General features: G+C 48.0%; 1 protein-coding gene across 1 annotated transcript in view; it reads right to left on the bottom strand.

Annotated features, from left to right (window-relative positions):
- LOC128271396 (dopamine receptor 1-like) overlaps positions 1-22,017 on the bottom strand; it is a 69,921-nt gene extending 47,904 nt beyond the window's left edge. The window contains exon 1 of the mRNA XM_053008891.1: positions 21,961-22,017. Within this exon, the coding sequence (XP_052864851.1) occupies positions 21,961-22,017 (57 nt within the window). The remainder of the gene's footprint in view (positions 1-21,960) is intronic.
- Between the last annotated feature and the right edge of the window lie 3,430 nt (positions 22,018-25,447).

Genomic DNA, 25,447 nt, shown 5'->3' with positions numbered 1-25,447 from the left:
AAGCTACTTGAGTGGACTTTCGAAAACCGCTACACCGCCTGTGCTTGCAGCATTCGTGCACAACCTGCCAGAAAAACTGATTATTATCTTGCGGAAATAGCTAAAGGAAGGTTCATATAAACTTAATTTAATGCAATTTCTAATTTCGTTAATTTCTGAAAATCTTACTAGTAAATAATAGATTTCGGGTTACTTAAAACATAAAAAACAAATGTTTTCTAATACCACTTTTTGTTGTGATTTAAAATAACTTCTGTCATCAAAACAGGGTTTTAATCCAATACATAATATTCCGCTACAGTTGAATATAATGAACTTTTAGCTTTGATACTCTGTTTTGAAATGGAACACTTTCAAATCGCCAGAAAAGTGTACCAAAATATACGACATAACCATGGATTTTCGCAAGCTAAGTAGATTATACTCTTCGCTCGCTTCCGAACATATTGGCCAGCATTGAAGCATCACTAATAGTTTCCTGATGCTACGTTAGGCGAAAGCATGGTCATTAGTGAGCACTTATGGCTAAGCTAACACTTCTCGTTCGTGCTCTGATGGAGGGCGATTCCAGTCCGGATATCACCAGCATGGTCGCCAATACGGTTTTTTTTTTCTTTTCTGCGCATCAAATATTTAAACATCCATCGAAATGCCAAATGGGAGTGTATCGGTTCCAAACCCTGACCGCGGCAGCTTCAGAACATTTAATAAAACCATCATTCTTCGTTCCCAACTTCCCGATCACTGTCACTTAATGGAATTTACGCTGTCCTTGCTCAGGGTGCTATCTTGCCGCCACCGAGCGCCAGACGCTGCAGTGTCCTATCTAATCGCTTGTTAAGATGTGCTTTCTTTGAACGCCACTCTTAATTGCTTCACTGATTACGCCACCAGCACTTTGCCGTAGCGTTACAAATTGTCGATAAATGCATTGGCCTAAGTTCACGTAAGATTCTCGTCACTGCCTGGTGATCCTGTACATACTCGCATTGATCGGGGTTTTACTGACAGGGAAAGATTCGTTTGCTAATTGCATTTGCGCCAAAAGCTAGTCGTTTTATGCTGGCGAGAAGGCTTGAAGGGCGTTCCTTAAAGGGCTTAACCGAGTCCGAGATAGACTATAAGTGGTCCAAGGAGAAGCCATGGCAGGGTAACGTAGGTCAGTATTGAGACTTGTTGTACATTCGTATTTTTTGTGCTTCATCTAGAAGCTGTTAGTTCACTAACCACAACAGTCCACAAACAGTAATAATATTGATTATTGGGAACATAGCTATAAAATGAAAATTTGATAATTATATATTGGGTTTGTTATTTCAAATACTGTTTCGCAAACACTTTAATTTTAGCAAATTGAAGTAGTAATATAAATCATAGTTATGCTGCTACAATCATTTTTTAATTCGTTATTATCATCGAATAAAGTTTTAATGGTATTATTCTTGTCTGCGTCCACTTTGTACTCTATAATGGAGGCGCCTGGCAGCTCACGGAGGAAGCAAACCCGATCAATCTGGTTCATTTCAATTCCACTCCATTCCTAAGCTACCGCAACCAGCTGGTTACACATTTGCAAACGAAACTAGAACCTAGCTTCATGATTGCAGTTTGTCTTTCATTTGCTTTCAAACACCGCACAATGCACCAATAGTGCTTAAAAGTTGGGTAATTACGAGCCTGTTTAATGGGGTGGAACAACTGACCACTATTTGCTACATATAAAGTTCAAACACCCCACGCAATAAACTACTGAGAAAAGCTCAAATCGCCCCAATACAAAACAGGACACAGTTATTGAACTAAAGTGAGCTTTAAAAGCTCTGTGAAAATTAAAGTTGAAACGAAAAAGGTGTTTGTACAGGTGGAAAAAAAGGTGTAAATTACGATCAAATGTGTTTTCACATTATCAAGAGTGCAATTTACTTAAAGCATTTAATACGCACCAGAAGCATCGTTAGTAGTAACGGCTTAGCCGGTCGCCACAGAAGCCCCACCATAATTCATGGATTAACAATTTCAAAAAATAGACTCCATCAACGAAACGATTTAAACTTTAAAGCTGTAAGCAAACGCGTAGTGAGTAATCCGCCCGGTTCCACATTTAATCTGCTCCGAAATGTGATTGGACCGTATGCTGACGTTTTCCGTTAAAGGCGCTTTCGCAACAGAACGTGTGCGGGCTTCCTTATTTTGTTTGAGCCCTGTACTTCACCAGTGCAGTGCAATGGTATTACATTATTTCCAGGCAACATCACTTCCGCCGCGAAAGCTGTACGTTCGGAAGATTGGTTAATGGAATTTCGCCTCACCGGTCTCGGTCGATCCAGTATCGGAATGTACGAATGTGAGAGTTATTAAAATTTTATGGCACTACGCTTGAGTGCAATTTGTATCACGAGCGTCTTCACGCTATGCATGAGTTGAAAAATCATCGGCGCACGAAACGAACACCGGCGACGGCATGTTTCAGTAACTTTTGCTTTCTGCGGAAAACACCAGCGCAAAGAAAACAATCTTCAGCCGGCGTGGTGTGGCGTGGTGTGAAGCAAGTCGTCCTTTTACGCGAACGAATGGTGCGTAGACATTTGGCACACTTCACGTAACGACGGTTCCGTTCGTGATTTTGCTCCCGCCATTACGTTCGGTTCAATAGCGTGCAGGAAAAAAGTGAGAACGCGCCTTGCCACGTGCGATGAGCAACGCGAAGTTTCGTCACCCTGGCAACGACACGCAGTTGGCAGTGTAAAGTTTTCCTGAAAGCCCCCCCGAAAACGCGCTAAGCCGAAAAAGATGGCGCGTGAAGTGACGGTGGCGGAGTAAAGGCTTATCTGTTCCCTCGAAAACAACTCGTGCGATACGAACCATTGTTGCGTGAAACGTCCAGATTGAAAAGTGTCATTAAAAATGTTCCCCAAACAAACACCCACCATGGAGTCCCGTTGGGAGCGCAGCGTCCTGGGCAGCTGAGGTGGTGATGGTATGCTCTTCCTCTACTGTACCCTACCGACGCTGCCGTTAGTGAATATTAATAATGAAAACATGCATTCCGCCCACTCGATAAAGCGCTCCTTCGCCATTTTCTTGTACCGAAACGCGCACCAGCACCAGTGCACATTTTCCAGCGGCTGACGCGGACCGAAACCATGCTGTCCAAATATGCTGCCTGCCGGGTCCGGGCAGCGAGCCAGGAAACAAACTGGAAAACAAACCGGCGGGACGAGACGAGAGTCCAGAATGGCAGGATGCACTCCAGCCGGGCCGCAGCCGGTCGGTCGGTGCTCCATTCATTCGGTTTGTTAGATTAAATATCGGTTTGGCTGGTTCCGGGCTTGAAAGAACCATTCCGACGAAAGAGCCTGGGCGGGTGAATTCTGAAGGACACCGGACCGAATCGCTGCACCGGAGAAGAACATTCTGCATCGCATCCCAGGCGGAGAACGGTTGCATGCTGGCAGCAAATGGTAAGGAGAGAGTCGATGCATGAAATTAAAATCAAAGTCAAGTGATTCCCTTTTTTTTTGCACCACCGACACACCGGCGAGTGAACCGAATAGAGCGGATGATGGTAGAAAAAAAGGAGTTTTTCGAGTTGGTTTAAGCGCCTCCAGGGATACGCTTTTACGCTGGGGCGTAATTTTAGATCCAATCTCCGAGCAGGAGTCCGAAACGGTGTCAACCATGTCCGAAACATGCATTCCTCGAACGCAGCACCTGGGTCGGGTTTGGTTGTCCGTTCGGTTGTCGTGGAAGGTAATACTATTCCCTAATCGTTTGTACCTGCGACGACACACGGGCTCCCCATTCTGCGGCTGATGGCCCATTAAGTCGCTGAACTCTTTCAGTCACGTCTAATCACAGCCAACAAATGATATGCTCACCTCAACTTACTAACCCCCGATAACCATCGTTAAAAGAGTTGATGAACTCTGTCCGAGTTCTTTCGGCTAGCAGACGTAAAAAAATCAGTAACTTCAACCGGAAAAGCTGAACCGGAACGCCACCGAAAATCAATAATCGTCATCACCCAACAACAGCAAAATCGACCGAAAGCAAAGTGCGATTCACTTCGCACCAACTCCGATTTGATGTCACCGACACGGGCCACCACCACCACCATTGCCATTTCACCGCCGCGCTCTTCTGCAAACGACTTCTTTTCTTGCCGCGCGAAAATGAAGGCGAAGACACGCTCCCGAAGCCAGCGCCATCTCTGCTTCCGGGTTGCTACCGATCGCCGATCCGTTTGGTGGTGCGCAGAAATGGCTATTAGTGTGACACAGGGCAGTGGCGGACACAAAAGTTCCACCAAGCGCGCCCGAGGGGGGGAGGTTGTTAAAAGTTGGCGTTCGTCTTGCGCCGCGTCTCACCAGCGCGGATGGAGCGAGGAGGTTCCGAATGACAGGCTGTCAACAGATCAGGTGGATTGCAATTATTTCCGAACAACAAGAGACGCGAGCGCGGACGCTCACTAAACGGAAGACAAACGCGCTCCGCTGCCCTCGGTTCGGCCCCGGCCCCGGTTCAATTGCTAATTCATGGTCCGTGCCTCGGCAAGGAAATTTATTTAACGAGCTGTCCCGGGCTCCGCTGCACCGCTCGAGCAGGACTCGAGTCGGTGACCGACTGACCGGTATCGATTGATGCCCGTGGCACAGCGAAGGACACATCGGGGGTGTGCCATCACCGTAATAGAGGAATGGTTTCGTTGATCGATGACCGCAAGGATGGAAAGCGGGTCCAAAACATTGGGGCAATCGCCAGTTCGCAGAGCGGAGCATGGAGCGTGGCTCGAGTCCAGTCGCAATTCATTAAAATCAGTGCGCAAACTGGAAGCCCTCCGAGGGGTCCTTGCTGGTGCCACAACCGTTAGCAGCCATTACTCTCTGCCACACCCAGGCTGTCAAATACCCTAATGTGGTTATGATTGAATGACGAGCCGCACGATGCAGAAGAAGGCTTGCAGGCCCCGAAGGTGGCGCCCAAAAAACGCATCCTGAGCGCATCGTCCCGAAGCCCCGGGACCATCGATCGGGGTGTGCACGTGCACGGGTGAATTCTCTGCCTGACGTCAACCGACGGTATCGTAACGTTCGATGGTGAATTTTGCAACCTCATCTGGTTTGCATCGTCTGCGCGCGGCTCTGCACGTAACCGTCACATTTTGGCGCCGCTGGCAATGGCGCTCTCCCCGGTGGAATGATGGCGTGGCGATTGATCAGAAGCATCCAAAATAGCGCCACCATCTAGCGCCAAGGGCTCGGGTCTTTTTACATGGACATCGCACCGTTTCGGGCTGCTACGAAAAACACTAAAATTTTGCTAAAAGACCATCGCCAATAGTGCAACATGAACGGTGGTAACGATGTCCAGGTCCTGGAGCTTCCTGGACCGGGTCAACCAGGTTTCTGCCACCGGTGAAAATGATATCCATCGCCGAATCCCAAGCCCGGGATCTCCGATCTTTCATGGAGAAGTCAAAGGGGAGTTTTATTAAACTCGCTAGCCCGAGAAGAGCCCTCTCAGAGCTTCAGCTCTTGTGTGTGACACGATGTGATTGCGAGCGAACGTTGCCAACACTAAAGGGCCTTCTATACTGATTTTGACAGATTTTGTTATGCTTGCCACAGTTTGGAGTACTATTCTAGAAAGAATCATTCTTTAAATTGTTACGTTAATATTTAACAGTCATCCATCCTAAAAGTTCCTGCTAAACTCGTACCAAACTTGGTACTTAATCTAGACGTTCGGTGTAGAACTTGAAAAAGAGGCTTTTTTCAATGAAATCAAATGTTTATCAAATTAAACGAAAAATTCTATTATATTGAGAGTATGTAAAATGAATGATATTCGGAAAGAGCCAAGTCTGATTAATACAGCGGGGAGGGATAGCAGCTCCCATCCAAGTGATTTGATAGTATTCTGAACCAGTTTTGCTTTGGAGGCACCAGGTAAAGTGTCATTGAGCAGCACCTGGCGCCTCCATGGCGACCAGACGGCACGGCATTCAGATCGTTTTTCAATCAATACATGGTTCAAATTGATCTTTTGTTGTCGGTAACGACCTGAATTAACGGTTTCATCAGGTTTTGGGGACCTTGTGATGCATCACACCTTTTTGTCCCATCAGAAAGCCCTTTTTTTGGAGTCCTCCGACAGCTTTCCAAAAGCAAGGCTTGACAAGCATTTGATGCGATTCTGTAGCAGTTTTCTTCACCAGGTAGCAAAAAAATAATAATCCCCGCAAAACGTCATTTTCTGGCAGAAAAGTTAACATGGTCTAACCCTTTCAAAGATCGGTTGCAAATAAAATTAACTTTTATTCGACCTGAAATCATTTACCTGATGTCGAAACAAGGTAATGTTGCCGAAAAAGTAAAACCAGGAAGACCAAATTGACAGGACAGGCCATCTGTTTAATTATCTCATTTTCAAGTTCTAGACCTGTAAGTATGTGTTTAAGATATTCTCGTTCGATCATGATGTTTGAAATGCGCTGACACGACCCATTAAAGTTGTCGGAACTGTTGCCTACCAGTTCCTGGAAACGATTGTTGCATCAGCGCAACTCCATTGATCGAATCAACCCGGTAATGAGTGCAACTAAATTGATCAACGTTAATGAAATGAACGCTCCAGTTCCATTGTTCCGCGCGTTCACGAGCTTCTGATTGTAGCATATTCTAAATAATGGACTCGCCATATATAATTACCCCCGCGACGAAAGCCATAATTATCGCGCACCAGACTTTGTTCCGATTTTCGGAACATTAAAGCGGCCATTCGTTTAAACATTGCACCAACAGAAGATCGAAACCATCGTGTGTCCCGGGGTCGGCGCGGTCGGTCCGGTCGGTCTGGTGGTAAGGATCTCGTGCAAATTAGTGGCAAACAGGTATCGCGCGTACTAGCCGAATCACCGTGCGAAACGGACCACCATCAGAAGACCGTCGACCTCGTCGGTGCCCAACAACAAAAAGGAGTTTCCTTTTCTTCGCATCCTGCTTCCTGTGGGGGGCGAAGGCGAACAGTTTTTCCGGATCCGGCGCTGTCATGTTGGCTTTCCTCCGTGTGCGAATGATTGATGAGCGTTTTGTGAGTGCGGAGGCCCTACTTTGCTCTACTTTTCTGTTGTGTTCTTTGTTGTTGCCGCTGCTCCCGCCCATGATGGTGAAGCCACAACTTTACCCAAAACAAATCCCTAAAACAACAACACAACCACGGGCCAGCCTAGAAACTGCAACACCACTATTAATCCGCAGGGTTAGTGTAATTTTGCAAGAGTTTTTGTCATCCGCTCCACGGTGGGCATTATGAAATTTTTTGTGGCTGACTTCGCTTCTCGAGGGCCTTACCCAGAAAAGGGATCGGCAGCAAAGCCGCTGGCCGCAAGGCCTGTGGTACCTTTCAGGGCCGACATCTTGCAAAAGTCTAATGTTCGAAAGAGGAAGAAAAAATCCGGCCAAACTGCAAACCTACAGCGTTGTGTGGCTGATTGATGTTAACAGACTTTGGCAAAGTCGTAAAAGGTCATCCATAAGTTCTCACACCCCGGGCAGCATCTGGTGTCGATATTTGGAACCGGGTAGCCACAGTTGGCCCACAGCCCGTTTACGGATTATTTATACTCCCTCCTGTCGGGTGTCGTCAGTCATTACCGCGTGTGATGGTCGAGTCCTCGTGAGAGTTTAGTGTCATTCGCCCCGTCCCACTGGTCGTCTCGCTTACACACGGTGGCACTTTGATGTCCACGCGTGACTGCTCATTACTAGACACTCTACACCCCGACAGCTTCCGGTTTTCTAAACCCATAATCAGGCCCACGCGAACCGCACCATATTGTCACACTGACCGGGTGGCGGGTTTAACACTTGACCACCTCCCTCGGCGTCCCTGCATCCGGCACACATACACAGCAAGGGTAGCGGTGCTGTTGTGAAGATGGTTAATAAATTATGATAATGAGCTGTAATTAATTTCATTACACCACAGTCATACTGGCGGTCAAAATCACAAGAGTACACACGAATTGTAGCGCCATATCATGGCGGCAATACACTCTGGGCTCAGGCTGAGCCGCCATACCGCAACAGGCTCAATTTCGACGTGGTCACTCTGAATGATGCCGAGAGATTTGTAACCATTAGCAACCGGGCCCTAGACCGGCCAGCGCCCACCTGCCTAGTCCTGACCGTGGCCTTTCCCCTAATGCGGCTCAACAGTCCGCCGGCCTTGCGCCCGGAGGGGTAATAAACGCAAATTAATTTATCACCAGCCGAACGGACCCACACACCGGCTGTTTCAATTAGACACGCCAATATTAACTTTGATTTGGCACTGCGGTGCGGTGCACTGCCGCGAAGCATTCTGACGTGACAAATGCCACCACTGACCGGTCGTCGGGTCGACAGGTCGCACGATAATCAAAACGGATTCTGCCGCCCACCAAGGAATCGGACTCCCTCTGTGACCGACCGGCGGCCGGCGACGTGGTCAGCGTGTAAATGCCGAAGAATGTTCTAAATCAAGCTCAAGTGCCGCGGATGCGTCTTTCCAACAAGAAGCTGCGTGGGATTTACACGTCTTCCGTTCGGCGCTCAGCTTCGTGATTTTCCCTTTCTTCGGGCTTCGCACGTCATTAGTGGCTTTGTTCTGGTGCTTCCAATGCCTTATGGGGCCTTCTTGGGGTGGTTTTGGTGTCAATTCTTCAAACGGATTCCTTCCCACTTAATTTTGTTTTCAACAATCAATTGGGATTAGGGGTCTACACAGCCACTGAAAAAGTCGATGTCGTACTTTACCGCGAAATTGGGAATTAGTTCTCCAGTTTTTACTCTATATACATAGATTTATGACCACATGTCCGCAGTTTTTAAATGAATCCAAACTCCTTTACCGGTGGAAAATTAAACCCATTTTGTAATCTTTCATTTTCAGAAATAAGTAATGGGGGAAATGTGAAAATGTTCCACAATGGACTCGTTGATGCAACGTGGTTCATCCATCTTCATATAAAATATAATCCTTGAAGGGTATATTTTTGAAGTTTTTGAAGAAGGCGTTGATTTGGTGACAGCAAAATAAGGTGAAAAAACAACAATACTCATCATTGACAGCATTATCAAGGTTTGTTGGATGACCCATAGCCATGAAAATAGTTTGGCCAGCTACATACGATGGACGTGACCCTCAATAAGAACTCAGACTATCTGGTCCGACAAGGGGATAGCACGTTCTTCATCATCAAAAATCTTTCACATACGATGCGCTTGGACTTTGGACAGCATAAAGATGTCCTTCACCAAACTGTGCTACTACATCTACTCATCGATGCCAACAGAACCATTAGTAGCCCCTACGCCACAACAACTTTTCCCGGCACCAGTTTTCACGCCACCCGAAGGTGCCACTTGCCATCAATTGGCGTCGGATTGTGATTGTTGCGGTGCGTCGGATTGTGCTGTGGTGCTTCGCTCTATATTGTGAATGAAATCGGTGCCATCTCCCCAGCGGCCGGACCTGCTTTTGTATCGGGTTCGGCGGCTGGCGAGTCCGTTGTCCGTAGGGCATTTTCCCGGTTTTCCTTCGATCAGCGCTTTTCTTGTCGTCACGGGCAGAGCAAAGAAAGCACCAGCGACACTGTTCGCTGCAATGTTGCGGTGTACTTTCGATGGAAAAAACGGAAGCAAGCCAACCCCCGGGAGGGCCCCAAGCCAGCCACTATCAGCCAGCAGTGTGTGTGTCGGATTAACAGTTGCTACAGAGCTATTTATGATATTGCCGAGAGGCTGCAACAATCCGTTACGCTTCACACCAAAGTAACGCGCCCACTTGGCGCGTGTGGCCCTTTTCGCCCAAACCACGCACACGCGTAGGATGGGAATGGACGGATAAGGAAGAGATAAATGCCTTGAGGAACCGAACCGGGCCGAACAAAGGACGGCGAACGAACGACTGTGGTCAGCGCCAAAGGGGTTGACGAGAATGTCATCAACATTTACGTCCGTTCGGTGATTGATATCAACCGACCGGAAAGTGAAGCGGAAAAACGGACGATTCCTTCTTGATTGGTTCCCTTAACCATACACGCAGAGTGTGACACGTAGTCCACGATCGCTGCACCACAAATCGTTCAATCATCGCCGGCAGAAGAAAAATGTCGCTCGCTACCGTTTTATTGGGCAGTAGTACTTCAACCGGATGGACCCGGACCCGGACATACCACGCCACTCGTCCGCGGGGCATCCGGAGTGTCTGCGATATTTTATCAGCAAATCACTGCATTGTGCTCCGGGTGGATCCGTATTTGCTGCGATAGAAGAAAACAGCAAAAGTTATCATTCTCCGCCGGATGGTACCGGAGCCTGCGGCGATCGGTGGTTAGTCCGACCGTACAGTACCGTGAGAGCGACATAATTTTCATTTCCATTCACTACCTATCAGTGTACTGGTAACGCAGAAACAGTGACGTTGTGGGATTATCGGACGCCGGAACAGGTTGCGAGTTGACAGGTTTGCGAAACACAAACTACTGACACTGAACGACAATCGGAGGGAAGGGTTTAAAGCGAAGGTTTATCTCGGGCGTTCCCATGGCAGGTTGTTTAGGTACCGGGGAATGATTTTAATAGTACGGTTTCCTGGGACCCAACCAAATGGGGTACATACCTCCGGCCATTCAGTTTATCTCCCCGCATTAAGTGCTCTTACGGCATTCAACCCCTACGCACGCACGACGCAGGCCGAGTCCCGCCGAGTTGCGCTGGCAGATGATGCCCGTTGGTCCGTTATTAAAGCGCTAAGCTTCTCGGTCATCCCACCCCATCCCGGTCGGTCATGCCCGCCAGTGCTGTATGTGTGTAATATTGAGCAGAAAATTTGCTAGCCAACCGAAACCGACGGGCAATCATCACGGCCAACGACGACGACGATGGGCGACCCACTTTACGTCCGTGCAGTAAAAGCATCCTCTTCTTGGTCGTCCAACGTCATTACCAACCATCATCTCGCCGAGCCGCAGGACTCGGGGATACTTCATTCGTTCCGGCGACGGGCTACGTTCGGGCTGCTGCTCTCGATTCCCCCCATGGCCACGTGCAGACCATTTCCCATCATATCCCATCGGCGGTTTCAAGTCATCACTAGCAGGCGGCAGTCGAGAGTAGGCCAGAGCGATAAGGAAGTAAGGAAGCCCCCGAGGTTTATTGTTTATGTACTAGGCTGTTCATTAAGTTTTGACGTTCGATACCATAGGGCGCTGCTACGAATCTAATTTTTTTTTGTTATACTGGTACACTCTTCAAATGAACGTATGTAAAGTTTCATTTCAATCGGACACTTAGTTTTTTTTTTACAAGCCATTTAGTATCGACGTGTCACATTACTGTTTTACAGCTGTTATGACGTCATCATTTGATGAAAAACGTTTTCTGGGCACGATTTTTTTTAGGTTTGAAAACAGATGGAAGTCGCTAGGGGCCAAATCTTGTGAATTGGGTGGATACTCCAACAATTCGAACTTTAATTCATGGATTTGTGCCATTTTCGAAATGCACTTCTGACAGGGTGCATTGCCCTGATGCAAGAGGATGTTTTTCTTTTTCAAACCAGGTCTTTTTTCACAGATTTTCTCTTTCAGTTGGTCTAAAATGTTACAAAAATAATCAAAATTTATTGTTTTATCAATTTGCAAGTAATTTGCTAGCAAAATTCCATTCACATCCCACAAAACTGATGCTAACATCTCTTTTGGCAATTTCTGGTCGAACTCGTTTTGGAACCGAAGAAAAAGTTTCAAATCACTCCTTAACCTCTTGTTTTGATTCAGGATCATGGTAATAGACCTAAGCCTCATCCATAGTGATGATTCAATGCACAAAATCCACTTTATCCTGTCGAAAACGCTTTAAATGTTGTCAAGAAAGATGCATTCGAATGCGTTTGTAGCAAATGCGGCACCCATGATGCAAACAGCTTTCTCGAACCCAAAACTTCAGTCAAAATATTGGTTATACTGCTCAATGAGTTGGCTAGGTCTTGTACTTAATTTCTATCAGTGATTGGACGATTTTCGAAAACGATATCCTGTATTGTTTTACGATTTCCGATGTTGTGTCTGTTTTTTGACGTTTTTTACATGGATCGTCTTAAAGGCTACTACGACCGCATTTAAACTCAGAAACCCCTCTTTTAACCACCTAATTAAAGGTAAAGAGTCCTTATACACTTTCAGTATTGGTTCATAATTTTCCTTTGCATTTAAACATTCTAAAAATAAAAATGAAATCACTGCACGATACTTGATTTTTTTCACTGTAAAACAGTATTGTGACACGTCGATACTAAATGGCTTGTAAAAAAAAAACTAAGTGTCCGATTGAAATGAAACTTTACATACGTTCATTTGAAGAGTGTACCAGTATAACAAAAAAAAATTAGATTCGTAGCAGCGCCCTATGGTATCGAACGTCAAAACTTAATGAACAGCCTAGTACCTTTGCGCCGTGTGTGATGGCAGTGTGAATGATGCTTTGCATGGTACCGGCCACCGGCACATGCTGGTGAACTTGAACCTTAATTTTTCGGCACGAAACGGATAATTGCTTTGCCAATAAACTGCACGTGGCCTTGCGATCAGTGCAAGAAGGACCCATGGTAAAAAATCGAGATGACCTTTTGAAACGCTTCCGACCTGAGAACACCTTGTCGATGTACCAGGTTGTTCAGTAAGTTTTGCGGGTCGATAGGAAAAACACATTTTAATGGTTCGAAATGTTCTAATGAGATTACAATTTATGAATTCCATTCCAAGTTCACACATTCTTGTATTTTTGTGATTGTAATGAATGATTGTGATTGTGATTTTTGAGAATCATGGTGATAAACCCATATTAATGGTGATAGATCCATAGTGATGAGTCGACGCACAAAATCGTCTGTATCCTTTCGAAAAGGCTCTGAATGTTGCCGAGAAAGGTGCTTTTGTTCCATGGTTAGCGAATTTGGCACCCATTTTGCACACAGCTTTCTGAAACCCAATACTTCAGTCAAAATATTGGTTTTACTGCCCAATGGTTAGGGCTTCTACTAAATCTCTTTCAGTCACTTGACAATTTTCCAACACGATATCCTTTATTTTTTCTACGAATTCTGGTGTTGTCTGTTTTTTGACGTTTTTGGATCGATGGATCGATCGATCGATGGATCGTTTTGAAGGCTAATACGACCACGTTTAAACTCAGAAACCCACCTTTTAACCCCCAAATTAAAAGCGAAGAGTCCTTATACACTTTCATCATTCGTCCATAAATTTTGTTTACTTTTTCCTACCCTTCCAAAAATAAAACATCAATCACTGCACGATACTTGATTTTTTCCGTTGTAAAAAATACTGTGACAGGTCGATACTAAATGGCTTGTAAAAAAAATTAAATGACCGATTGAAAAAAAACATAACAAAAAAATTAGGCTCGTAGTAGTGTCCTCTGTTATCGAGGCAGGGAACTTATTGAACATCCCAGTAAGAGTTGGCACTTAGGGGTTCGCCGAAGACCGGCTGTTGCCTGGCTGGTAACCGGCAGGAAACAAGATTCATTTCACTGCTGGCTGCCCACGTTATGCTAGGCGACGAACGTGTGCCTGCATCTGGCAAGCTGCTCGGTGCACGATGCCCTCAAGCCTAACTGTTGACAAATTTTGCAATCTCTCCCCATCTTTACAACGCGCCACCTGTGCGGTACAAGTGGACCCCCGGAATCGGACCCTATTTCCTGTCCAAGCGGCCGCCGAGTGCCATGTGCAAGGGCCGGCCTTCCGGTGGCTTAGCCCCGGCGTGAAGCTTTCGGTATTTTGCAGATTGAAAATAGCTCACCAGTTCCGTCGGTCGCCTGTCGAAGAAACGGAATGGTGCACCCGGCGACATGCCGGGAGCTGCGTGTCCCGAACGAGAATGAAAGAGTTCCTGAAGGTCGCCACACATCGTGTAGAGGAGTACTCCTTATCTCCATCTCCAGTCGTGACCGACCGAAAGTCCAGAGGACCGGCACGCAACTGGGCTCCAGACGCCCTCCACGTGCAATCTGGTGGACTGTTGAGAATGTGAAAATTCTTGGCACATTCTCGCCTGGTTGTGGGGCCCCTTCGGCCCCTGTGGAGTCGGGAACATTTGGCACACAAAAAAAAGGGTGCAAACAAATGGACCCTTTCGTGCAGAGTATCGTAGTAGCCCATCGTTGGGCAAATGTTTGCCCTACGCCTGCGTCACCGGCCTGCACTTCCGCCACACAGCGAAAGAGGTTCCGTGCGTGCTTCGAATGTAGCCGGCGAAACAATCATTGGGCGGCCGGTGACGTATGGTGCATTCGTTAAATCGGGGCCACCAGGACAGCGCGCGGACGATGACGATGGCTTCGATGACTTTGTGAAAAGCTTCGATGTTCCACACCGATGGTCGCTTGGCTATTCACGCGGCCTACTTCGTTGCAACCGTTGGCACAGGCACTTAGCATTTCAGGCACTTTCAGCCATTCGTAATATCCGACTCACGGCTAAGTGCTAACCGTCGTCCGGCGGACATGACATGGCGCAGGGTTTAAAAATGCGCCCGCTCAATGCCGGAAACCAATCTCACCTGCAGTAATCCGCTTTCGGAAATGGAGTAACATTTGCACAGATTTGTGCACTAAAAGGGATGGCGAGCCGCCACGGCCGGCCCATCCTGGGCTATCTCCAATCCGACTACTCCGTTCCGAGACCGTTTAGAGTGCAAACGTGAGCCAGAGGCCAATCTTGGGCGTCAAATTGCTCGCTCCCACCGGAGCCGGCACGAGTGTCCCGCCGCAGTTGAGTTTTTAATTAAAATGCTTTTGCGGCGAGCCGGAGCCGGGGTCCATAAAATCTCACCTCACCTCAAGGTGGGGCGCCGCTTTAGCAGTACACTTCTCTCGCCCTTTTAATTATGCGCGAACACGCCCGGCCAAGATCGCGGCTCCGGCCTCACGACACGTGCAGCCTCAGCTGTTGATGCAAGAAGGGAGAGAACTTGTTGCTTTTGCGAGCGGATTGTTTATCCACCAGATCCGCTTCACATCACTGCCGAAACACCGCTAATTTGCTAATCGGCCGACCGGATCGCAGCCGGACGCGAGTAGAAAGCGTCACCGGTCCTGGCCAGACACTCCCGGTCGCGGGCGGTGTGCGTAATGCGCGAGGCAATAGAGTGTACATGATCGGCTTATAACGTCCAGTTGGGCGTGAGAAAATTTGAAAATTGGAAAGCCACACGCAAACCACCCCTTTTCGGAAACGCCGATGCGCACTAATTAAACCCTGTGCCAGGGGCCGGCCAGCAGCCACGAGCTTCGATTGTTACCCGTGGGAAAAGCGACCAACAATGGCACAGTTTCCCTGCAAGCTTTCCAAACAGAGAGTGAAAGAGAGAGTGTGCGAGCGAGCGAACGAGTGAAAGAAGGCCAATCGATAGTTCGATCGAAATGAATTTCGGTCTAATCTGATTGGAAAGTTGGCCAGTTGGCCGTTGATTCGCGGAGCTCGACACCGGGAAGGAGCTTAAAAAATACCAATCCCTGCCAAGCGCCACGAAACCGTGGATCGCTCAGCGTATGGTGCAGGATACATGGCCCCGAACATGTGCCGGCACTGGGCTGCTGCTGGGGGTTCTTTCAGTTTTTTCGAGCTCCATGTATCGTCGCATCGTCCTGCTCGGCACTCGGCACTGAAAATATGTTTCAATTCCCGACGGAACCCCGTGGTCGCGCTGGCGCGGTGGAAAACCGGCAGCCGGTGGGCAGAGTTTTCCCCACGGGACTTATGGGGAAGATTATAAAATTTAGTGTAGATGCCGAAAAGATAGGATTACTACTTCCTCCGATTGGCTTCCCGGGGGGGTTTCTTGGGCTTCTGAAAAACCCGTCTGGTCTGGATTCTGCTTCAGACTGTCAAACTAACTGACGCCGTGTCCGTGTGTCAAGGAAAAAGTTGCTTGGCGGATTTGGCGAACAAAAATGGTATGAATTTCAGGCACGACACACGGGACACGCGGCTGGAGCCCCGAGAATAGTGTGGCTTTCGTGCGGATTTAAGAACTGCTGCGGGTTGCGGTGCCGTGCACTAAACTTATTACAGCAGATTCAATCATAAAACTTCAACGTTGCTTCGTAGGTGTATCCGCTTGCAGTGAATAATGTGTTCTACCGGCGCCTTGATGGGTTGCAGTGTTCCGGAAGATTTTTGCACCGTGCAGCGCTCCGTGTATCGTTGAACTGACGGTTAAAATAAAATCCGGACCGGAGCTCCCGATAGCGTTAAGGATGCAGTTTGCGGAAGTTGACTTACTTAGCAGGGAGAACTCGAAGAAACAAAGGAAAACTTGTTATACCCATTCACCGAAACGCCGCAGGTACACGCTTCTCATTCATGGTTAGCATCAACATTACCACACAACAAGGTAATTTTATGATGCACATGATTGTTGTTGTTAAAAGAAGGATCAAATTTAAATGCAGAAACCATTATGAAGAAAGTAGACCGGTCTGGATTGCTTTCTTGGTGGAAAGATTTGTGAGAATTTTGTTATTCCTAACTTACGATTATCGGCGGTTCCAAAATCTCCGTTTGTAGTGCAATTATTAATAGCTAACAAAGGAACGTTAAAGTTATTAAAGAGCTACACTAATACCGAAAGTTTGGGAGGTATAAGTATTTAAATATTGGTGATTAAGGCGGCTTGCGTCAGGTAAACGCTTCAAGAACGGCTGAAAATGAGAAAAACTAAGGCTGCGTAAGGAATTGGCACTTCCAAATATTAATTGCAATTTGGGAAATCACATTTCCTTTCCTTCAATTCATCAGATTTTAAGGTCCATGGTTAAAAAGCTTTATGTCAGGAAACGCTCCGAAGAAGCTCCAAAAAGATCAATTTTCACGGAGCGTCTGGCCAAAAAGTCTTCTAGACAAGTTGACGTGTCCTGCAACCCTGTCCTATTCCTTAAACTAAAATTGGTACCCCAAGGAACACGTTTGAGTCGATTAGGAAAAACCATCAAACAAGGTGGTAAAAACGTTCCCTACCGCAATTTATAAAAAGAGATTCGGATAATTGGGAAAATCTTTAAGGCACGTGTTTTCTGCAGAGCAATCTTACTTTGAAGACATTCGAAAAAATAAGGATGAATGATTTGTGTTCCGGTTATTAATTCCACGCAATGATAGATCAATACCAGAATCTCTATCTAAGCAACACAAATTTAAGACCCCCAGCGTTGAGCGGCCTAAAAAGTGTAAACATACACATATAAATATTATTTTAACAACAGTTAAGGGAAGAGAAAAAGCAGACCCAACAGCACTTTATAGGCTGTACTGTTTTGGGGCTGTTTTTTGCAGCAATCAGCAATTGATTTTTCATGAAAAATGGAAAAAGGAATGAAATAACTTTTATTTATATTGACTGCAGTGGGCACATAAAAAGAGCAAAACACTCCCCGTGCATGAATCGGCCAGCAGCAGCAGCAGCAATCGTAGCATCAACACTCGCGATGTTTTCCTTTTGCGATGTTCCATTGTTACTGTAGCTTTATGCACGAGTTCCCTGCACGGATTCATTAATCTTCATTGGCCCCCGGCTAATTCGTAATCTATTAGTTCTCAGTGACTCGGTACCGAGCTCGATGCCGTGCTCGATATGGTTTAATTCCTTCACTTTCCTTTCAGGACCTTGACGCACACACACACACAGCACCAGCACCAGATAGTGCCTGCCCGTTGGTAACATATCCCGATCTGGGACGGGCGGGACGGAAGCGCATCCACGTGGGATGGCATTCATTTTGCTTTCATTTTTTCAATTTCACTGACACCAAAAAAAGGCGATTCGGTCTGATTGATGGTTCATTTTTTCGCCAGACCGCCCGCGGACAACCGACGAGACACACCACAAACACGAGCGCACTAACACACCCAGAGGCGGTGGGTGCCAGGCGGACCGGAACCGAAAAGTCATTACTGTCGTTTATTTTGTATTATTTATCAATAGATGTTCGCCGTATTTCGGCTGATGGTTTTCGGGACTGCCCGGCCATTTTATTCTGACCGACCGACCGACATTTTGAAAACCCATCACGCGCGGCGGAAGGAATTAAACCACGCTTTCCAATCACCGAAAGCGAAACGAGTTGCGACCCCGAATGGGGGTCCTGCCACCAGCATCGCTTCCGCCTTCGCCGTCCGTTTGCGGGCTCGATTTGCAATTAGGCGGAAATTAAACGTCAATTCGGTAACCTTTCGGGGCCGGCCTTCCGGTCCGTCAGAGGGGCCCACTTTAGAATTCGGGCGAACCGGCCATATGTAGTTGTAGTTTTACAGTAAGCGTTTGACCCACTTTCGTCACGACGTCCGACGTGTGAAGCGTGTGTGTTCTCGCCAGAAGTACATTTCGGGCGTTAATCGGACTTATATTATTGCGGATTGCTCTCTCTCCCTCTCTCGCTCGTGTCCCCTTCCTGCACACTTCCGGTGATGTTGGGTGGGTGTTCGAAAGTAAAACTGCGTTTGATTGATTAGAACGACGGCGTACTGCGGTGGCCCCGGGAGGCCCGGGCACTCTGCGGCAACATGCCGTGACGATGGCACACTTTGGAGCATAAACGAAAGGACGGTGCGGCCTGCCTGGTGAGATGGCAAAGATCCAACCGGAAGTTGCCTCGTGACTGTAAACCGAAAGAGAAATGGCGTGTATTTATGGCGTGACAGTCTCACATTGGGCCTCGTGCCAAAGTGTGAGCCGAAACGTGGGTTTGATCTTTGGCCCGCCATGGCCACGCCGCGATGGCATTGAAAAGGCTCCTTCGCCGCGGGAAGGCACTTCAAGGCAAACGACGACGACGACGCAGGGGACTGCAACCCGTCCGCAGAACTCGTCGAGTACTTTATTATTCCACGCCACACTCGAAGATTACAGAACGAGTTTATGTTTTTGGTATGATAAATGGATTGCCAAACAGTGAACCATCTCTTAACACCATGCGCCTCCATCGGAGTGTGTGGCATTCGCCCTCCACGAGGAACAATTTGTCCACAACACACACACAGCGGTGCGACTAAATCCACTCTTCGCGTGTCTCACTGGCCACTCAGCGTTGGCCTCGCAACCCTTTGCCGGGGGCCTGCGATCCTGTGGAACAGCGGGCGGGCCAATCTGGGCGGGATGTGTGGTTGACATCTAATATGTTTTCACCCCGTCCGACGACGCCACAAATTAGACTGAGTGGCCCTCGCCCTCTAAATCCGGTTCCGCGGGTGACAAATGGATTCAAATTTCAGCCCCCGGCCAGCGAGGTGATGGCGTCAATTTATTTCCAGTCAATCTGCCTTCGGCGATCGGATGACAATTCGGCACCCTTACCCTTGGTCACATTGAGCCCACACGCCACGGTGCACAAAATCAATAACGGATCAGAAAACATGAAACGCGCCCGAAAAAACGGCGTGGAAGCGTTTTTTTCCACCGTGGCCGTGGGAAAATCGATTCGAAGAACCGGAATCGTTGGTCGAGGCGCGCGACCACGTCGCTCAATTGACTCCGGAACTACGACGATGCGCGGCACGAAGCGGTAAAGGTAAGAAAGCCATTAAAAGTTCAATAAAACGTAATTTTCATCGGGTGTCTTTTGAAGGGCCACTGCCACCGAGAAGGGCACACACTCGATGACACCCGCGTGACCCGCGAACCCCGGCGTTTGATGGAAAATTTAAAAAAAGGATCTTCCACGACGGGTTTCCGGTGGTGGCAGAGAGGCAAAAAAACCCACGGGTAAGCTCCGAACTGACCCTGTTGCTTCCCGACGGCGACGGAGGCCATTTCACGCGAATTTTAATGACGGAGTGTTAGTGGGACCATTTTCGGCATGCCAAAAGTTACCGAAAAACGGGGCCGGTAAAGGGAAGAAACTGCCCGGCTAATGGACCGCAGGGCTGCGTAAGCCGCCGAATGCAGCGTCCGGCGTCCGGGGTGGGAATAAAAATTATGACCCTCATTGATGTCACAGATGATGATGATGATAAATTCACCTCCCAACGGGGCCGCTCGACACCTTGGACTCCACGACGCGTCCCGGAGGACTTTCGCGGAGGACGACACTTTTAGCGTTTTCCAAAAATCGGACAGTAGGAAAATGTACTTTCGAGCGTTATCGTGATTGTAGAAAAGGAATCGTGATTCCCGTGCGCCATGTTTCAACGCTTGGCAAATGGCCGGAGGCGCATTCCATTCCTGTCACGATTTATGCGCGACCAGATAAACAAATTAACTTCCCAATTTTCCATATCATTCGTCTTGCGCTGGAGCGCTGAAGACCCGGCCCTTCTTTTCTTTCGCAGACTAATTAATGATAATTCATTACATCCGCCTTCGCTCTCTCTCTTTCTCTTCGTCCATTTGGAAGGTCGAAGGGCTCCAGTTATGCTGGGGGACGCCAGACAAAGCCCAAATTATACTCATAAAGCGCAATCGGTGAGATTTGTATTCTATTTACTTCTATTTATTTACGCGCCCTGTGGCTTTGCTACAATCACAAGAATTACGTTCTAATACGTTGACGCCCTTCACGGACTTGTACCTCGTATTTCATCATCTTCTTGGGTAAAGTGAAAAAAGTGATGACCATAAATGACAGGGAAACACCAAAAATTAAATAATCTGCGGACGTCTAATGGGTTTTTTTTATATCTTCCAGAACCCCAGCAGAAGTAATCTTATGCTTAACCAATCCATGAATAACTAATTTGAAAATATTGTTGTAAATCTCCTTCTGGAGACCTCATGGACGTTCGTGGTGACAGTTCGCAAACATCGCCTGGCGGCGATGTTTAGGGGTAGTTGAAAAGATATAAAAGCGACCGAAAGGGAAAAACCGGGGCTTTTGCGACCAAAACACGGAGAGAAAATAAAGTGAATTTTTGGTTCCCGCAAGGCTCGGGCATATCATAAATTACAAAAGTCGGTGTTATTCGGGCTGGCTGTTAGAAAACCGAGATTTTCTAACAGCTTATCTGGGTGAAAGCAAGACCAACTTCATAATGACACCATCATCAGCAGCCCTGCCAATAACATCGGGGAGCATACGTGGAGATGACGTACTAATTGGAGGCCGACAGTTCGAAGTCGTCTCGAGCTTCACCTATCTAGAGACAAAGGTTATGGCGTTATGTCGTTGTTGGTGCTAAACAATGACATAACTGAAAAGATTCGTGCTAGGATGCTAACAGCCAGCAAGTCCTTTTACATCTGTCCAAAACTGACGAAATTCGTATATGTGTCGGGACAAAGGAAAAGTCGCGAAGAATGGAGAACAGCGAGCTGTACGCATTGTACGACGACCTCACTGCAGCGTATACGCCTCGCCAGACTCCGGTGGGTTGGTCATGTATTGTGAATAACAGACGACAAGCCATTCCACAAAGTCTTCTTAGACCGTCCCCAGGAACTAGAACGGCCAGGCTAACACATTCCCTATTGCAGGCCAGGACCACTCGGCGGTTGTGATCCCTGATACAGTAAAAGTATTAGTAAAGCCAAATGTTTGTCTTTTAATCTAAGAGACAAGAAATGGTAAGACTTTAAAATTTTAGACTCTTTTATAATCTTTATGAGCTTCTTTTCTTATTTCACCTTATTCACCGTTCAACAGTACTTTTGGTGAATGTAAAGGTTTTTTTTATTGAAATTCTCAATTCTTGCACTAATTGCTTCCAATTTTCTGTTGCTAATACCATTTCTTTCTCTCGATCAGATTCCGATTAAAATTCTTAGCGATTAGGTCGATAAGTACGGTTATTCTTTGGAACTTGATTGAAAGCATTTGAGTTGAAGCACGCTACTTTCCCCGAAATAGAACCCCCCGGGTAATCGAAAAACATCGCAGCGATAGACCAACAATCAAACTTTACCGTGCTCGTGCTGGAGAGATAGCCCAGCGTCCGGATGTCGATGATGTCGATGTCCATCCTGGCTGCAACTGGCGTGACCGACCGACTGATGACTTCCGCCCTACTCGCCGCTGCCACTGCCTCCCTGCTGTGCTTCACACACGTGGCCACACAATCAAGTAGCTGCCTGCCCGGAACTGGTTACGCCGTTTTACCACTGCCACCACACCGAACGGTAGCTGACGAGTTTCCTGCACATTCCTGCGAGCGGCCCGTGAGTTTATTTTAAATCTCTCGGCGTTTATTTTTATTCTCAAATTCACGCGCCAAAAGCTTTTCCAAGAAACTTTCGACACGGCACTCGGGGTCGCAACGGCTCCGCAACTCAGTTGCTGCCCCTCCGTACTGGGCCACTGACAACAATCACCATTGTTTGCGCTCCGTTTTGTGGCGGCAACAAATCTTGATCACACAATTCTGCCTCCGAACAGATCGAAGTAACTGAAAAATTCAAAAACCGCACCGTACCATGCTGTTAGGTTTTCCCAATTCTTGGACGCAACTATAGAACGCACCGTGGGGACATCGCGCGGTAACAACAACGAATCGTTCACACTTTTCGCTCCGTTTTCTGGTTTTCCTTGGTCACCATCTTGAGGCGCTTCAGTATTATTGCTTCGACACTCCGTACCGTGGTAAAATAATATTTACAACACAAACACAGACATACACACGCACACCAGCAGCTGACCAGTGGGGGAAAAAAACATCGCATTGGCACCCGGATTCCACGAGATTGGTGGGCAGGAAAATTATGTTTTCGCAAAGTTGAGCCAGCAGCGCTCGAGAGCTGTGAACTTTCCGTCGAAGCCTCAATATTTCCACCCGATCGCCATGCCGTGTCCGTAGCGGCTTCTGACGAGACAGGCTGACCGGCTGCCGGGCACGATAAGCAGGATGCACGGTGATTGAAACGATTGTGCTGTCCGTCCGCCCCTGTCCGGCGGTCGGTCTAATCAATGGGAGGAAGAAGTTTTTCACAGTTTTCCCACTCTGAAGGTCCGTTTGGCTTCAGGTTCGGTGTTTTTTGTGGCTCGGTGTGTGTTTGTGTGTTGTTCTGTTATGGAAATCACTTAAACTTTTTTCTCACTCGCTTCAGACGGAAGGGTTAGCGGCGGCGACTTTCGAGTTTTACATTTTGCCGCCAGCGTCACTTTCAGCAAGAGTTACGGCACGAATCCTCCCGCAGATGGATTGATGGCCGCGACGATGGCGCGAAGAAGCCGTTCGAGTTCGGGCGCCTATTTTTGCTGTCTAACCCTTTTTCGATTAGAAATGTTGTTGCTTCCCGTTTTATTGGCCTCAGGACACGACCAACAAAAAAAGGCGGCCGCCTTTAAAATGACGGAATAATTAAATGACGGAAGAAACGGTTCGCAACGGTTCGCCGAACGTTGGCCTAAATTTTTTTAGACTTCGCCTCTCGCCTCACTTTTGGCCATTAAATAATGGCGTAGTATTTACAGCTGCCCTTCGCAGCGGAATGCCTCCGAATCGCGACTGGCGCGACCGGCGATCGGCGTCATCCCGCGCGCTCGCCCCAGAGCGTGCGTAGAAAAGTGGAACCAATTTTCCGTTCGTGGGAAAACCGATCACCCAATCCGCGGGCCGTGCGCGGGAGTGGGGACAATGGAACGCACGATTCGCACGCACTAACACCGGAATGCATCTACGCCGCCGCGCCCGCTAATCCATCACGCTGCACATCATCGGACCGCACCGGACACGTGGCCACGCAACAGCGTCTCATCTTTTATTCAAAAGCCACCCCGGGGGCCAAGATTACAATCGTAACGGCGCTGGGTGTCTGTGGCTGGGACGCACCGGTTCACCCGCGCCCTTCCCAGCTAACGTCGACCCGTCGCAGTGCAGTGCGTTACTTCCGGAATCGCGTGCCGGAGTTTGCGGCCGAGAACTCGGCGAACTTTGGTGCGCGTGTTCTCGCTGCTAATGCCACTTGTGTCCCGTCACGCCGTGACACTTACTTTTACGGCTCAATCCGACGGTTCACCGGCGAGCCACGAGACGGTCAAACGGCCAAAACAAACGCCACCACCACCGGAACGCCAACCCGATTCCTGGCACGTTCCACCCGGAACGGGGTTAGGTCGAGCGCGGCACGAACGTGAGCACAGTGGCCATGGCTTCAGACAGGACACAGGATCGGTGCACCAGTCCACATGCACACACACACACAGACATGTGGGGGATACTTTCTGGTCCCGACTTCGCGGCCACACCACACTATGTTGCAGTTGTTGGCAACAACATCGTTACCCGAAAGCCCATCGCTAACTGGCGGACCGCTAGGGCCGTGCGATGGGCTTCGGGTGCCGTTGGGCCCATCGTTCCGATCTCGCTCGCCGCAAACGTCCCCAAACCCATCGCATCCTCGTGAGCAACCAGGAGCCTCCTCCTTTCGTTACACCGTTATCCTTTGCGCGATCGGGTGAACGAGTGAATCGTGCGGTGAGTGCCTTCGGGTTTACTGTGTTAAGATGAATCCTCGACGATGAATCCTCACAGGTCTGTCGGCCACAGGAAATGGAAAAAATGCGCCCAAAACAACGCTGAGCAACAGATCGACGATTGAATCGTTCCGATTTCTGTGTCGAAACGTTGATTCGTTTATTTTGCAATATTTTAAAAATACAATCAAGACCCCCGCTGATAGAGCAGTCGGTAACGCTCTTCACTGTCAGCGCAGCTGGCCGTGGTTCGAATCCCGGGATCGGTTGTAACTCAACCGGCCATGGTTTCGATTCCCTATACCGGCGTGACAGGGGGGTTGGCGCGGGGCTAACAATCCCGCCCGTAAAAATTAAAATGTTAAATGTTACAGAGAGCATCAGAGATTAACATTGTCTCTGGTGCAGGCCAAGACTGCTCAGCGGTTGTAGCGCCAAAGAAGAAGAAGAAGAAGAATCAAGGCCCAATTCGTAGGTACATTTTGTTGGTACAGGATTTTGCCGGTGCTGGCTCATGGAAAAGATTCATGAATTTCAAAGCACCTGGAAAAGCCAAACCCAGGTCATAATCCAAGGAAGCGGCTTCAAAGGTACAAAGGGCTACGTCAAAGCGCCCGGATGTTTGCGATATTAAGTCATTCGAAAACACGAACGTGCCACTCGAAAAGGGTTTTCTCAGGGAGATCATTTAAATGACTGCCAGGATCATCCATTTTGCCACGTGTGTCGTGTCAGCCAGCCAGCCCTATTAATGTGCACTGCGTACTGCCACGTCATGGTTAAGCTGCAGCGCGCCAAACAAGCACATCCTTAATCAATGCTATCGGAGCCTGCACGTTCATTACTCGTGCTCGGTGCTCCGTGGCATTAGGAATAATTTATCGCATCCCCGTTCGCCCGTCAGTGTGTTCCGGTGAAGTTTCGAAACACCCGAACATCCGTAGTCGGTGTGTGGAGTCATCGTTTACTAAAGACCTCCA

Source organism: Anopheles cruzii, chromosome 3 (genome assembly GCF_943734635.1).
Source record: "Anopheles cruzii chromosome 3, idAnoCruzAS_RS32_06, whole genome shotgun sequence".
In the NCBI taxonomy this organism is placed as follows: domain Eukaryota; kingdom Metazoa; phylum Arthropoda; class Insecta; order Diptera; family Culicidae; genus Anopheles; species Anopheles cruzii.
The sequence above is the reverse complement of the archived record's forward strand: the minus strand, read 5'-3'. Positions and strand labels throughout refer to the sequence as shown.